The 13,078-nt window shown below is 48.6% G+C and overlaps 6 protein-coding genes across 6 annotated transcripts; 3 read left to right on the top strand and 3 right to left on the bottom strand.

Moving 5' to 3' along the window:
• The first annotated feature begins 714 nt into the window (after positions 1 to 714).
• Positions 715 to 2,702, top strand: F5147DRAFT_674700 (uncharacterized protein). Its single transcript, XM_041435868.1, has 4 exons — positions 715 to 1,163; positions 1,218 to 1,510; positions 1,556 to 2,197; positions 2,246 to 2,702. Exons 1-4 carry the CDS (start codon positions 836 to 838, stop codon positions 2,558 to 2,560), a joined length of 1,578 nt encoding a protein of 525 aa, XP_041297183.1. The 5' UTR covers positions 715 to 835; the 3' UTR covers positions 2,561 to 2,702.
• Positions 2,703 to 3,209, top strand: F5147DRAFT_674698 (uncharacterized protein). The gene has a single exon (XM_041435867.1). The coding sequence runs from the start codon at positions 2,856 to 2,858 to the stop codon at positions 3,141 to 3,143; it is 288 nt and encodes a 95-aa protein (XP_041297182.1). The 5' UTR covers positions 2,703 to 2,855; the 3' UTR covers positions 3,144 to 3,209.
• Positions 3,210 to 3,422: 213 nt separating this feature from the next.
• Positions 3,423 to 5,858, bottom strand: F5147DRAFT_381484 (kinase-like domain-containing protein). Its single transcript, XM_041429484.1, has 10 exons — positions 5,391 to 5,858; positions 5,222 to 5,335; positions 5,031 to 5,169; positions 4,796 to 4,972; positions 4,493 to 4,738; positions 4,335 to 4,438; positions 4,202 to 4,283; positions 4,080 to 4,148; positions 3,971 to 4,030; positions 3,423 to 3,916 (listed from the first exon to the last, which is right to left on the bottom strand). The coding sequence occupies exons 1-10, from the start codon at positions 5,534 to 5,536 to the stop codon at positions 3,503 to 3,505; spliced, it is 1,551 nt and encodes a 516-aa protein (XP_041297181.1). The 5' UTR covers positions 5,537 to 5,858; the 3' UTR covers positions 3,423 to 3,502.
• Positions 5,859 to 6,045: 187 nt separating this feature from the next.
• Positions 6,046 to 6,577, bottom strand: F5147DRAFT_568964 (uncharacterized protein; the record flags this gene model as incomplete). Its single annotated transcript, XM_041430927.1, has 2 exons — positions 6,046 to 6,246; positions 6,311 to 6,577. The coding sequence occupies 2 exons, from the start codon at positions 6,575 to 6,577 to the stop codon at positions 6,046 to 6,048; spliced, it is 468 nt and encodes a 155-aa protein (XP_041297180.1).
• Positions 6,578 to 8,140: 1,563 nt separating this feature from the next.
• On the bottom strand, positions 8,141 to 9,150 carry F5147DRAFT_568681 (Sin3 associated polypeptide p18-domain-containing protein; the record flags this gene model as incomplete). The annotated part of the gene is made up of 3 exons (XM_041430913.1): positions 8,141 to 8,885; positions 8,936 to 9,045; positions 9,103 to 9,150. The coding sequence occupies 3 exons, from the start codon at positions 9,148 to 9,150 to the stop codon at positions 8,141 to 8,143; spliced, it is 903 nt and encodes a 300-aa protein (XP_041297179.1).
• A 131-nt stretch (positions 9,151 to 9,281) lies between these two features.
• On the top strand, positions 9,282 to 13,034 carry F5147DRAFT_674692 (copper amine oxidase). The gene is made up of 12 exons (XM_041435866.1): positions 9,282 to 9,425; positions 9,484 to 10,450; positions 10,507 to 10,698; positions 10,753 to 11,070; positions 11,126 to 11,156; positions 11,212 to 11,501; positions 11,674 to 11,797; positions 11,844 to 11,878; positions 11,929 to 12,201; positions 12,253 to 12,468; positions 12,528 to 12,577; positions 12,633 to 13,034. The coding sequence occupies exons 2-12, from the start codon at positions 9,779 to 9,781 to the stop codon at positions 12,904 to 12,906; spliced, it is 2,475 nt and encodes an 824-aa protein (XP_041297178.1). The 5' UTR covers positions 9,282 to 9,425; positions 9,484 to 9,778; the 3' UTR covers positions 12,907 to 13,034.
• Positions 13,035 to 13,078: the final 44 nt, after the last annotated feature.

Here is a 13,078-nt window from a genome sequence, read left to right as displayed (position 1 = left end):
ACTCTGTAGCATTCTGTAGCGCAATCCGCTGATGAGTCAGTTGCTACAACGAGAACTCGGAGTAAGTCAGAAGGCGAAAAGCTGTAATTAATATTACTTACTAATCTGTTTGGCTCTTTCGCACGATCGTGTTGTTGTGGAGACCTTGTACATAGGGTGGCCCAGTGAGAGCACCGCTTGCTTGACCCTCTAAACGCCAGATGTAGCATGCACACACGAAATGGCAAATAGCTTTCAGTTCTAACTGTATCACAGGAGCACAGGAACGGCCGCTCAATCAGAATCGCATCACGGGTCTGATACAGTTGTCTTGTTTGATGGCATCACTATGACACGAACGTATGCCGGTGTATCCCCTGACAGAGCTATCTAAGACTAGTTCCGTGGACCTCTGCCTACACAGGAACAACGCCAAGGCCGATTCAGGCGTGGAATGCCATATAATTTAATATCAGGATATGATGGGCGTTTCGTGCCACTGACTACTACAGCTGAGCGCAGCGTTGTGCCAGTGTGTGCGAGTCGCGACTCATAGTACTGGTCACGGACTCACGGTACTACGTATTAGAATCGGCATCTCCCCTTCAGCTCACGTTCTGAGGCGAGCAGCTACTAATTGCTAAACATATGGATTCACCTTTTATCAAGTTTTATGTAACTACTTCTGACTTTGCTACCAGCATTAACGGGACGTAAGAGAGCTGAGATTGGATCAGGCAAGTTCCGAACAATATTGACGAGGTGTAAAGCTATAGGCCCTGGCGTAAGTCCAATGAGGAACTTCTGATTTACTCCCACCTCGAGAGTCGACTGTGCCGAACGCCCAACGAACCAGATGACATCTCCAAGTTTTGCATTTGTCCCCCGAAATATTTCCAAGGGTGGGAAACAGCAAGGCACTTCCGCTCATGTACCCTCGTCAGAGTCGTCACATAGTTTGAAACCGACACTCGCCATCGAAAGAAAATCAGCGTACCCAGGACCGTCCGGAAGCGACAAAGGAAAACAGAAAGTTTCTGAACCGCCAGTGAAACCAGTCTACAATGAGAAGGATATATCCATCCTTATCGTTCTCGCATTTTCGGACTATGCTCTTTGGCTTGACTCGGATCTGAGGAGGAAAACCGAAGAGTCTTTTCAGGGCGAGGAGCAAGATGCTGGATGTATGTTTCCGTTTTTTCGTACGCGTATCAGGCAGGGTTTATGTATCCACGCAGTTTTACCTCTCAGCTACCTGATGCGTCGCGCTTTTGGTAGAGAGAGCTTGGGTCAAGATTATATGCCGACTGAAGCAAACGCAGTAAAGGCGATTCGGACCTACGTTGGCGACGTGCTGGAGGTTAGAATGCTTGTGTCCGCTCCGTCTGCATCTGCGTGGTACCCTTCCTGGAAATCAGAGAGGAGTTCAGTTGGTGGTTATGAAGTACGCAGGAAGGATTGGACAACATTATTGGATAACGCGACTCGTGAATTCACTCGGGGTCAGTGGGATGACCGTACTATTTACATGGTAGGTACATCTCTTTGGCATCGGACCATAATCTGACGATCGTAGGAAAACATCCCCGCACAATATCACACAATACCTGGTATCATCCGATTTGCGCAAGGCTTACTGTCTCATTCAAATTGTCTGGTTCCAATCCAAAATGTCACACTTCCTCCGCACCACTTGGATAAAGCTGAGGACCGTCCAAAATGTAAAGGCTTCGCTCTCGTTACACTAAGTAATGCAGAGTTGTGTCAGATGTTTCTTGAATCGTGGCCTTGGACGCGGTTATTCGAACCCGAATCAGACGACTTTGATCTCGCTGAAGGTAACTTGGAGACAAAGGAAGCCTCCAAGTTTGGGTTTCGCACTTTACCAAAAGCGCGCTGGGATCAATTGAACGAGGAGTATCTTGCTTACCGCCAGAAATTGATTAGCGAGCTAGCGGATGCCAACGAACCAGATATCTCACCCGACTCTGATGTACGAGACGTCGTTGACGACATTTTGGAGGACACCCCTGCTCCGCCTAGGAACATGACAACTATGTATTCACCGTACCCCTTCGGCTGTCTCGTCTTTGCCCGAAATTTGCATCTCGAAACAAATAAGACTACTCTTCGAGCGCTATTTGCTACCGCATTCGAGTCGTCTCTTGTAGATCCCGTCGGTATCGACTACGTCGATTTCAACAAAGGAATGGACTCCGTAAGTCTTGGATCTTTTATGAGTATCACACCCTCACAGCATCGTTAGTGCTATCTTCGGCTTGCCTCGCCTGAGCACGGACGTGTTTTAGTCGACCGCTTCTCTAGTCACCCCGTCGTGCAGTCCCACGGTCTTGATGACATAGGCAAGACTCCTGAAGTATCCCAGAAGGCCATCGCGACGGAGATCATCGAAGGCAAAAAGGAGGAAGTCTATTGGGAGAAAGTTCCAGAGAAAGTCAGACAACAGGCTGTAGAGAAAGCAGTGAAGGCTCTCAATGGCAAACAGTCATCGGCTTCCGTACACACTGCGCATGATCACTCCGAAGAAAGCAGGCCGCGGAAAAAGAGAAATCGCGGCTAATTACAGAATATGCGATTCTTCGACATCACCAGCCCAGGCTGTGTCTACGATGGCCTCGCCCTCAGTGCAACACGTTATTGCACCGTGGAAGTAGAAAATTACGTGACGGTTTGCTATTATTACATGTGAAGATACGCCTACAGGCTACTGGGTGACTTCCCGTGGGCTAAATAATCTGGATTATCATAAACCGGAGCTCGAAAACAAATTTGAAAATGAGTCTGTAGGATAATCTGTAAAAAATACTAAACCGCAGACCAATAGATAATACGGAATATTGACTGCATCCACCACTATGGATTCAGATGACTTGATAATTCAATCTCTAAAGAACGGAGCAGAGTTGCAACAGCAAGAAGATGACGACAAAGAAGCTGCGCTGGCTATTGCTGCCACCATCCTAGTTGGTGTTGAGCTCGCGCGCCAAGATCGTATCGAAAATCGGCAGCCACGACGTCTATATCTCTGCCGTCCGCAGCTCCTTCCAAACCCACGGAAAGATACCCCATGGCAGGTCCTGTTTGCCACCCAGAACAATCGTGCATTTATCACAACAATGGGGCTTGATGTCGAGACATTATGAGGGATGTTTGGAGTGCAGGAACGGTAGTAGTATCGAACGGCGCCAGACAACAGAGTCTGCGCACATACGGCGCGGTATGATTATGTCAGCGGATATCGCTGGTGTAAGTGGTCCTAAAAAGGTAAGTATGGTTTATTCCGCGTCAGAATAATCTGTAGGGGGGGGGGGGGTACCCCCCCCTACAGATTTAAGGTTTATTGGGGGGGGGGGGGGCAGACCCTCGTTGAATTTCAAACGGTGATGAAATGACACCCGGCATCGCGGCACACCTTCCTAATACGTGAAATGATATTCTATTCAGGATTATTTAGGTCCACGGGAAGTCACCCACTATAGAGACAAACATTAGAAACCTGACATTACAAGTAACTCGCGATCTCTTGCATAGTGAGTCTATCGTGCATGTCCGTACACCAACACTTCTCCAACAGAGCCCAAAGCGCGTCATCCAAGCCTCGTTCTACAGCGACTGGATTCGTGGGTCGAGGTGGAGTTTCGCCCAGACAAACCTTGAGGATGACTTGAGTTGCGAGGCGAACCGACGCCCAAGGTTCTTCATGAGTCATAAGCTGCGAAGGTGGTTCAAAATATGGCTGATCAACCAAACGTGATAGAAGTACCTCGAGCACGGTCATACTGAAGGCATAGACGTCGGACGCCATTGTACGTTTGCCTCCGCTCCTGCACAGCTCAGCAGGACACCATCTCAGAGACTCCTGATTAAGAGTGCTGCCATTGCTGACGTCGAAGTAGCTCATAACCTCCTCCTCGAGCTATATTGCTCGGATGAGTCAGAGCGCAGTGATCGACACGAGAAGGCACGTTACCCTTGTGAATCCGAAGTTGGAAAGCAGTGGCCTGCCATCTGGGCTGATGGCGATGTTGACCTACGATGAAGTAAAGATCCTATGATTGGTGATTGTCACCATGACTCACCCCTTTGATGTCACCGTGAACAACAGACATGCTGTGCAATAATTTGATGCCCTCGACAATGCCTTTCAACTACGCAATCAGGTCAAAACGCTGTTCTCCTTGATGAAAAGTAGGGTACATACCATATATCGATGGTCAACTTCGGGGTGTTGATTAACGTAGTCTTTCAAGGTCCCATTGGACATCCAGGGGCTTACGGTGTAACTGCTCTGTTGTTAGGAACGAACATGAGGTCCTGAGGAAGGAAAGACCCACGGATATTCCCCGTCAGTCTGACAGAAACCGTATATCGTAAGGATGTGTTCTCCTTTGTCCACTTCAAACACTCTTCTCCAAATCTCTGCCTCTGCCTTGAACCTCTGCAAACCAATTGATTGAGCGCTCACGACGACGACGACATTGAAATAATGTACCTTGAGCGTCTTAGGTGTAGCATAGACTGCACGCAGGACTCTGATAGCAACCTTCTCCTCGTTAAGGTAGCATCCTTCCCAGACATCGGTCCGACTCGTCCCATTCACAGCATGACTACTGGTACGCCTCACTTCCCCGCGTTGCAGGTTCATGTTCGGAAGTAAACTTCTGGAACTTTGGAGAAGATTGTACAAGTTACTTTCCAGACCGTATTCAGGTGTTGCAGAGAAGTGGACCGGAAGATTCTGTCAATGGAAATTAAATGAAGGGGTTGGCAAGAGACTAGGGGATGTGGTACCAACTTCTTGCATCACTTTCAAGATCTGGTTTACGACGGTGGTTTGTTGCAGCTGGTCACTCAAGAGAATCTCCTGTTTGTTTTTTAGGTCCCCGAGAAAGTGGATCATATATTCGTTGTCGATCCTTTGATTATCTTCGAAGGCAGACTGCCATTTGTGGATCTCGAGGTGCGAGGTTATCTGGTCAAATAAGTAGATGAATTTATAGATAATAGCTGAGGACAGACACTTGACGTACCTGTAACTTGTTCAAGCAATCAGATATCTCAAGATGACATCGTTGGATGACTCCGGTGAGCTCGTCCTGTTTGATGAATAGCTTGATTCGAGACATCAAACACCATGGAGTCATTCTGTCGAGGATGCCTTGGATGGTGCTGGCTAGGTTATCAGCTGCCTTTCAGACAATAACATCTGCGCGCTACCAACCTTTGTGCGCCTGAGCAAAGCGTGGTTTGGTCATCCGGCGCCATGCTTTCGCCTTCATTCTTGATGATAGCCAGAAAACTGAGGCAGCGTTCCTCGAGTTGTCGTATGCCATTTCTGTCAACAGTCGTCGTGGTCAGTGGGAAGAACAGCATGGCAAAACGGTAGATACCTGTTGGACTCTGCTTTAGCCAGCAGGTTGATGAGGGCGGTTAGGGCACCGAATGCTGGACCCAGCCATGGAGCTGGAGTGGACTGCGTTGCCTGAGATAGCGCTGAAGCGGGATTAATGTGGAAGGAGGAAGCAAAAGTAGCCATGATTGTTGGTCAATAGAATGCTTGAAGTCATCGGTCGTATATAGCTGAGAGCGCGTTGGAGGCTGGGTATTGAATTACTGGTAATCGGTGCAGTTTCCATGTTGCATGTCTCGCACGAGAACTTCTGTGGAGAATTTACCGGGACCTATTGACCCACAGCCTGCCAAATATGTTCGAGGGCACTGTCAATGAGTACTTTGTTTCAGAGGAAGATATCTATAGAACTTGTCAGGCTGTAGAAGAAATAAATGTCCAGCCCTTGCATTGCGTCTGAGGGAAGCCAGGAACGTGTCACTTATCGTGTTGAAGCTGAAGCGCTGGATGACAACCCTTGTAAGATGTATCATTTCGCCAAGCAGGACTAGCTCTCACGAATACGTATACCGCCAGATGAAAAGCAACCCTTACAAACAGGAAGCGTAAACACAATTACGTCATGATATAATCTGCATAGATGGAAGGAACTACATACTAACGTTCCTTCTTATAAGTCGGTTCAAGGAAGACTACTATCTTTCCCCTTCCGCACGAAGTCTGTCCCGTACGCGCACCAAGGCCTTTCCAAGTTCGTTGGCACCATCACCTGAAGGACCATGACCCCAGTACGCATCATTGGCATCGGCATACACAATATCAGCAAGGCCTGTGCGCAAAAGCAATGCCCGAAGGCTAGGATGTTGCTTGAACTTTATATACAGCACATCTTCCATCTGAAAACACAAAAATAGTCAGGGAAAGTTGATCCGATTGGAATGCCAATGAAAATAGTCTCACAGTCCTCAAGAATACCTGACCCCAATCTGGTCGCACGTGGTCCTGAAAACTAGCCGACAACGGGTACATGTCACCAACATCGGTGCACTTTCGTATGCGCTCCTGAAGCTTAGGGTGTTCCGTGAATTTCATCGCCTCAAGGAGGTGCATCGCCGTTGGGTACATTTTGTTTTTGTACATCACTCGATGTTGTGAGTGATTTACAAATCCGGATAGTTCACCCGTATGGTCAAACTTGACAGGTGGTCCGCGATCGGGAACTGGCATAGCCTGCGGTGGGGCTCCACTTCCAGTGTATGGGTTTACCCTATCGGGCATGACTGCAGTTGGTGGTATAACGAATGATGTTACGGTATTGGAACGATGATGATGACCACGAGATTCGCCATCGCTCCCCGATGTGCTGAACGTGCGAAAGAGTCCCTTTCGTGATTTACCCTTGCGCTTACTACTAGAGCCAAATAGCTGTCCTAAACGCGATATTGGACCTGCTGGTTGAGCTAGCATGTCTTCCATTTCTTCCATGTGTTCGACGTTGAAGGAGAGGGTTATGTCCTTTGGGAGTTCCTGTAAAACTTGACGATATGGGGTCGTATCCCATATGTCTCTAGGAGGAGAGGGAAGGGGATTTTGCCGCGTTGCCATTCGTATGGGAGGGACAGTCGGTGGCCTGAATGGTACATCACTTAAATAAGGTTCGGGCATGGAAATGGGATGATCAGCTGGTTGGTAGAAGTCGGTGAATCTTGGACGAGATGACGAGTTAGCTGCACGCTGTGCGTCAGTCAAGACGGGGGGAGCAGGAACAACTGGATCTCCTGGTCGACCAGTCATACCGGGGATGACGGGGCCTGGAGTCGCCCGATTGCCTACATGTGGCTCGGGCATACGCGCAGTGGGTTGTGGGTGAGATGAGTAATACGAGTCATTTATGATAGGAGGAGGAGGAAAAGCTGTGTCGCGTTGGGGTTGCACGTTAGTTATGACAGGGGGTGGAGGAACAACGGGATCTCGTCGACCAGTCACATTGGGCATCACAGGGCCTTGATTGTTATATGGCTCTGGCATCCGTACTTGCTCTGCAGGGGGAATAACTGGTACAGGTGGCTGACCAGCTGCGTTTTGAAAAGCAGCGACCGGAACATATGGCTGCGGCATAACCAGGGGCTGCTGCATAGGAACCATGGCCACCGGATAATACCCACTAATTTGTGGATACCCAGATTGTACCTGTGGGTCTTTTCATCCGGCACTGTTAGTAAACGCTATTCTTACAAGTGACTGCCACGCACAATACTGGAATCCATGACTCGGATATGCAGCAGTCGGATATCCATTTGAATATTGCTGATATAGTTCTGGGTGTGCCTTCTCCTTGCCCTTCTTCGTCCTGACTGAGGACCAAGTTGTTGTTTGCATTCCGTTAGAGTTAACGATTGGAACTGGAAATGGATAGGGTCTATGTTTTGAGGGTCCAGCGCCCATGTTGGTGGCGATGTCGCTGATATGTGATTATGTATAAACACGAGTTCGAAGGAATACTAGAAGCAAACTAGAAGCACTAGCACAAGGCCAATAAGTCAGGGTTGGACTGTGGTCATGAAGAAGATACGAGGTCGAAATATTACTGGTGAGACTTGCGCGAGACAACACGTTGATATGGTATGATTGGAAGCATATAGTACGTACAACTTCAAGTTGAAACCATTGAAAAGTTAATGTAAGTCCTTGTCAAAATTTGGACATCTTGATTCCTGCATAATGAATTCAGAACTAAAGTAGTTTTGCAATCGGTAGCTAGAGCTACAATGGATGTACAAGTAAACGATATCAGTCGTAACGAGATCCTCTGCGTCGCGGTGGGCTCCTTGACCGCGAACCTGATGGTGACCGTTTGCCACCCCTACCACCCCAGCCGCCACCTCGGTGAGGTGGTGAATCGCGCCTTGGTGGCAGACGTCTCTCCGAATCTCTGTTGCGGTCAAAGTCGCGATCTCTTCCAGCAAAGTCTCCACCCCTTCCACCACCACCACCACCACCACCACCTCTTCCTCGTGGACCACTGGGAGGAGCAGGGTTGGAGTCCCCTCGCCAATGACCCCCACCTCGGCCAGCAGGAGCTGCTGCTCCCCAACCTGCATCACTCTGCCGTGCTGCTGGTACGGATCTCCAGCCGTTTTGGACTGGAATCTTGACAGTGCTCTCAACCTGGGTGGCTGCAGCTACTGCAGCCGCGGCGGCTTTTGGAAGGATAATAGAGACGCAAAGATAGTCTCCTGGCACGAATCGAAGTTCATCAAGAGTCCTCTCCTCTTTCTCCCGCTCTGTCTGCTCTCTGGATTCGCCATCCATGTCGCTGAGCAGGCGTGCCGCGGGGCTGTCAAGAGTACCTGGTTCGCCCAGGATATCGCGAGAATACACCATACCAAGCTCTTTCTGTGCAAAGCGTCCCCTGTTTGCTGCGTCTGCGTATATAGCACGGAAGGAATAACGAGCCAAAGGGTGGCGAAACTCTGGTATTTGGGGTGCAGCGTTTCGGAGAGTCGTCAGTACTTCACGCAAGGTGGCATCTTTCCTAGTCATGGGATCAAAAGAGAGTTAGAACAAATACACATGCATGCTTACCAGGTGTAAATCTGTTGTTCGTCTGCGGTTGGCAGAGTGTTCTCCTCGAACAAAGTCAGCCTATGGAATGACCCAACCTTTACAAATGTTCGGATGAGAAATGGGGCCGTCTAGTAGAGAAAAACAACTGAGGATTAACCGACAAGCTACCAAAAATTTAAAATCACCTTCTCCCTTGAGACGATAGGCTGTCCCGCTGGGGTAGTAGTCTCCATGTCGGCCATTTTATATTGAGACGGTCAGATGGACCTGCAGCGTGCACTTGACACGGTGCTGCTTGCTTATATAATTGTTACCATTTGAGGCCAAATGCCAAACATAGCCAAACCACACCGTCACTGATTATTTGAAGCTTAAGTTCAAGTCACACCTCATTGACATGAAAAACTTGCAATTGAGCCACGAATCTGCCACCCAAAATCCTGCAGTGATGCACTAGCCATCAACATTTCAACCGGAATATTCATCTGCCACATCTTTCAAATTGCAGGTCAGTACAAACTCGATAACGACTATACATAGCAACTCAACTTGTCCAATTGCGTCAGACCCAAACTTACAGAAACATGTGGCTACTTTAAAGCTCAGAATGCTCAAGTCCGGTGTCATGTGGGAGGAAGATATGTATAGCGGGGCGTAATCTCATGGCAATCCCTGTCGTTGAGATAACGATTTGAAGTTTTTGTCATATGCATCAGCCGTGGCGCATACGTTGTATCACTCCTAATCGGCTCGCAAAGGAAGTCGTTCTGACTCGCAAGTTCATGTGATCACGCAGGGTCGGCCCGGGGCATTTAAAGAGAACGCCAGAGCACTCTTGTCTCATACCCTTCCACTACCACCATGGCCAGTGGTTATGAACTCCTAAAGAGCGGAGAGGACAACGAAGTCCAGTCACCCAAGCCGTATCGCACCATACGTCGTGTCGCGATCGGTCTCGTCACATGTTTGGCGTTGGTAACGCTTTCTTTTCTGCATGTTCATCCTCCTTTATCAGGAGATCTGGGAGCACAAGATCAATATGACGGAGACTCCGTGAAGACCTGTGCTTCACCCACGCCCCCTGCTGCCCGTCCCCCAGCCCCGATCAATCCATGGGCCTCTCTCAGCATTGAGCAGACCGTTCAGATCCAGAAGTGGTTGGAGGAGCCTGGTCGGGCTCTTAACCTGACGCGCGGGGCTATATCAAAGCCTTCAGACAATCACATATTCATGATAGAAGCGTACTACCCGCCTAAAGCCAGCGTCCTAAGTTACTTCTCGTCGCTATCCTCATCAGACATCCCGGAAAAGTATGCACGGGTCACAATTCACCATGGTTCTGCACCGGAACCTGTCGTAAAGGATTATCTTGTTGGACCGCTTCCTATTGGACCATCTACTCGCATGGAGCATCTGACGGAGGTATATCATCTCGACGCTATTCCGCATAATGCACGTGGGTTTGATACCCGTGACTGGACTTCCCCGGAAATTTTTGAGAAGATGGCGGCCCCTTTAATGGAAGCATACAAGGTCATTTGTGCCATCTTATTTCTGTACATGCTATTCACAGGGAGGTTGGTTTTTAGGAACTTCTGGGCGGAACGCCCCAGGATACTCTTACGACGGCCGGAAGTGGGCCGTTCAGCTTTGACGGTTCATTCAGACGTCTGTGGCTTAGTTGGCGACGCAACACGCCCGGCTTCTTCTTACACCCACTTAACTTATATCAGTACGTTGATCTCAGCGGTACCGATTCCTCTCAATGGCATCAGTTAAAGGTATGTTCTCAAATATAACCCCACTGAGACTTCATGCGCTTAAATTGGTCTTAGATTGTGTACAACCACCAAGTCTTTAGCTCCCCAGAATCTTTCATGGAAGCATTCCACAATGGCAGCCTTGAACGTGTCCCTGTTATTGACCCTGACACCGATCTGTCGTACAGTACTCGTAAGCGTATCGGAGCCCAACGTGATCTCGACCATCTTCCTGGACCTCGTTCGGTGTCGTTTGCAGGTCTAAGGTTCCGAGTGGATCCTGATCTTCAGTATGTCAGTTGGATGGGCTGGGGCTTGTACCTTGGTTTCGACAGAGACATGGGCTTGAGCTTATGGGACATCAGGTTCCGTGGTGAACGGATTGTTTATGAGGTAGGATGTATTCGACGTAGCCATCCATTCATGCAATCTCACGATTCCTGCGTAGCTCAAGCCTCAGGAAGCTCTTGCACAGTATGGTGGGTGATCTAACGCTGGTTTCTGTACTTCAGTTCATGTGATATTGTTCTCTAGCGGGCAATGATCCATTCCAGGCAACGACTGCTTGGCTCGATCGCTACTTCGGCATGGGGCAATCTGTCCGTGACATGTTACCAGGCTATGATTGTCCACATGAGGCCGTGTATCTGCCAGCGACCACTTACTCGGTGAATGGATTAACCACACAACAGCGTGCAATTTGCGTCTTCGAGCATGATAGCGGACGACCTCTTACTAGACATCTTGGTTACGAAGAAAATGAGTTTGGGGCAGTCAAAGGCTATGAACTCGTGATCAGAAGTATTGCTACGGTCGGAAAGTGTGTGATTTTTTCTGTCTGTGGGATGATGCTGAAACTCGAACCCTAGTTATGATTACTGTACGTGCAGAGTTTCGCCATCTTCGTGATGTTGACTGGATTCTGTATTATTTCCTGTAGTGGTGAGTGATAAACCAAGTGCTATTTTCACAACTGACCTCATCATTTGTGTGTAGTTTGACTATATCTTCCATCTTGACGGAACCATCGAGGTCCGCGTCTCCGCCTCCGGCTATCTGCAAGCTGGTTTCTACGATACAGCACAAGGGCAATATGGAAATCGAATCTGGGAAACCAGCAGTTTGTATTTCCACTCATCCCTTATATTGATCTAACACGGTATCAGTGGGTAGTCTGCATGACCACGTGATCAACTATAAGGTCAACAGCCTCCCCTGCGATAAATTTATAGCGTTGATGATCCATTACAGGTTGACCTTGATGTGGCGGGTACAGCAAACTCGTTGTTGAAGACTACATTGAGTCAAGAAGCAATTACCCAGCCTTGGTTCGAGGATGACTGGGGAGATGAAGTCATCCAGCAAGTAGTCACCCGAGAATATATTGACGACGAGAACGATGCCTTGTTAAAATTTCCGGCAAACTTCCAGGGCGGCTATGCAATCGTAAATCAAGAAGAGACCAACAAGTGGGGCATATCGAGAGGATATGCCGTCCATCCGGGCTATTCTCCGATTCACAACGTACGTATATTATCGAGGATGTCATGACAAGGTCTGAATTCTGGATTGCAGACAGTCGTTGGTTCTAAGCGGCTCCTGAAGAACGCGAACTGGGCACGCTACAATCTGGCTGTCTCCCGTCGTAAGGAGACAGAACCCTCCTCGAGCAGTATGTGGAACTTCAATTTACCCGGTGGCCCTCCTGTCGACTTCCACAAGTTCTTTGATGGAGAGAATATTACACAAGAAGATCTCGTTGCCTGGGTGAACCTTGGCATGCATCATCTTGTTAGTTGCTTGCTTAATGAGGTACTAATTGTGAAGCCTCATTATTTTCATTTTTATAGCCCCAATCAGAAGACGCACCTAACACACGAACAAACACAGCGACATCAAGGTTGGCTTCGTTGACTCCTGCCATATGGAATAAAAGCTGATTAACGGTCTATTAGCTTCTTCTTGACGCCTCTTAACTACTTCGATCACGATGTATCTATCGAGTCGACCAATGCTGTCCTCCTGAAGAACCCAGAAAAGCCTGGCGACCCCTTCACATATGACGACTATGGTGTTCAACCCGCTCACTGCCTGCCGGAACACCCGTCACCTTTCGAGTACCATCCGGCGAAGATGTTTGACCTAGATGGGATCCCTGCACCTGCTTCGTCAATTGAAGACATGCGCAAGGCCTCGGAGTTATATCATCGCATCAAACTTGAGTTGTAGAGCCTTATTGGAGATGGGAAGGTGGTGTAGTGATCAGGTAGCTAGTAATGTGACTTCTTTGCAACATGTGTATCAGTCTGTCCACGAGGTTTGAACAAAAGGAGGTTCAGCTCCTGATCCGTCTTTCATCTTAAACTGACTCCGCGTTTAGCAGCGGGTAGGCGCTTGATAG

The sequence above is a fragment of the Suillus discolor genome (genome assembly GCF_016758755.1).
Source record: "Suillus discolor strain FC423 chromosome Unknown F5147scaffold_7, whole genome shotgun sequence".
NCBI lineage: Eukaryota > Fungi > Basidiomycota > Agaricomycetes > Boletales > Suillaceae > Suillus > Suillus discolor.
This window is presented reverse-complemented; position numbering and strand designations above follow the sequence as displayed.

Excerpts from the sequence above, each read along its gene's own strand:
- F5147DRAFT_674700 (XM_041435868.1), top strand. The coding sequence starts at position 836 with ATGACATCTCCAAGTTTTGCATTTGTCCCCCGAAATATTTCCAAGGGT. Across the intron at positions 1,164-1,217 it reads CGAGGAGCAAGATGCTGGAT|TTTTACCTCTCAGCTACCTG; the intron begins GTATGTTTCCGT and ends GTATCCACGCAG. Across the intron at positions 2,198-2,245 it reads TCAACAAAGGAATGGACTCC|TGCTATCTTCGGCTTGCCTC; the intron begins GTAAGTCTTGGA and ends CAGCATCGTTAG.
- F5147DRAFT_674692 (XM_041435866.1), top strand. The coding sequence starts at position 9,779 with ATGGCCAGTGGTTATGAACTCCTAAAGAGCGGAGAGGACAACGAAGTC. Across the intron at positions 11,071-11,125 it reads GTGAACGGATTGTTTATGAG|CTCAAGCCTCAGGAAGCTCT; the intron begins GTAGGATGTATT and ends ATTCCTGCGTAG. Across the intron at positions 11,502-11,673 it reads TTGCTACGGTCGGAAAGTGT|TTTGACTATATCTTCCATCT; the intron begins GTGATTTTTTCT and ends ATTTGTGTGTAG.
- F5147DRAFT_381484 (XM_041429484.1), bottom strand. The coding sequence starts at position 5,536 with ATGGCTACTTTTGCTTCCTCCTTCCACATTAATCCCGCTTCAGCGCTA. Across the intron at positions 5,336-5,390 it reads GCTAAAGCAGAGTCCAACAG|AAATGGCATACGACAACTCG; the intron begins GTATCTACCGTT and ends GACTGTTGACAG. Across the intron at positions 4,284-4,334 it reads CAGACTGACGGGGAATATCC|TTACACCGTAAGCCCCTGGA; the intron begins GTGGGTCTTTCC and ends ACAACAGAGCAG.
- F5147DRAFT_674698 (XM_041435867.1), top strand. The coding sequence starts at position 2,856 with ATGGATTCAGATGACTTGATAATTCAATCTCTAAAGAACGGAGCAGAG.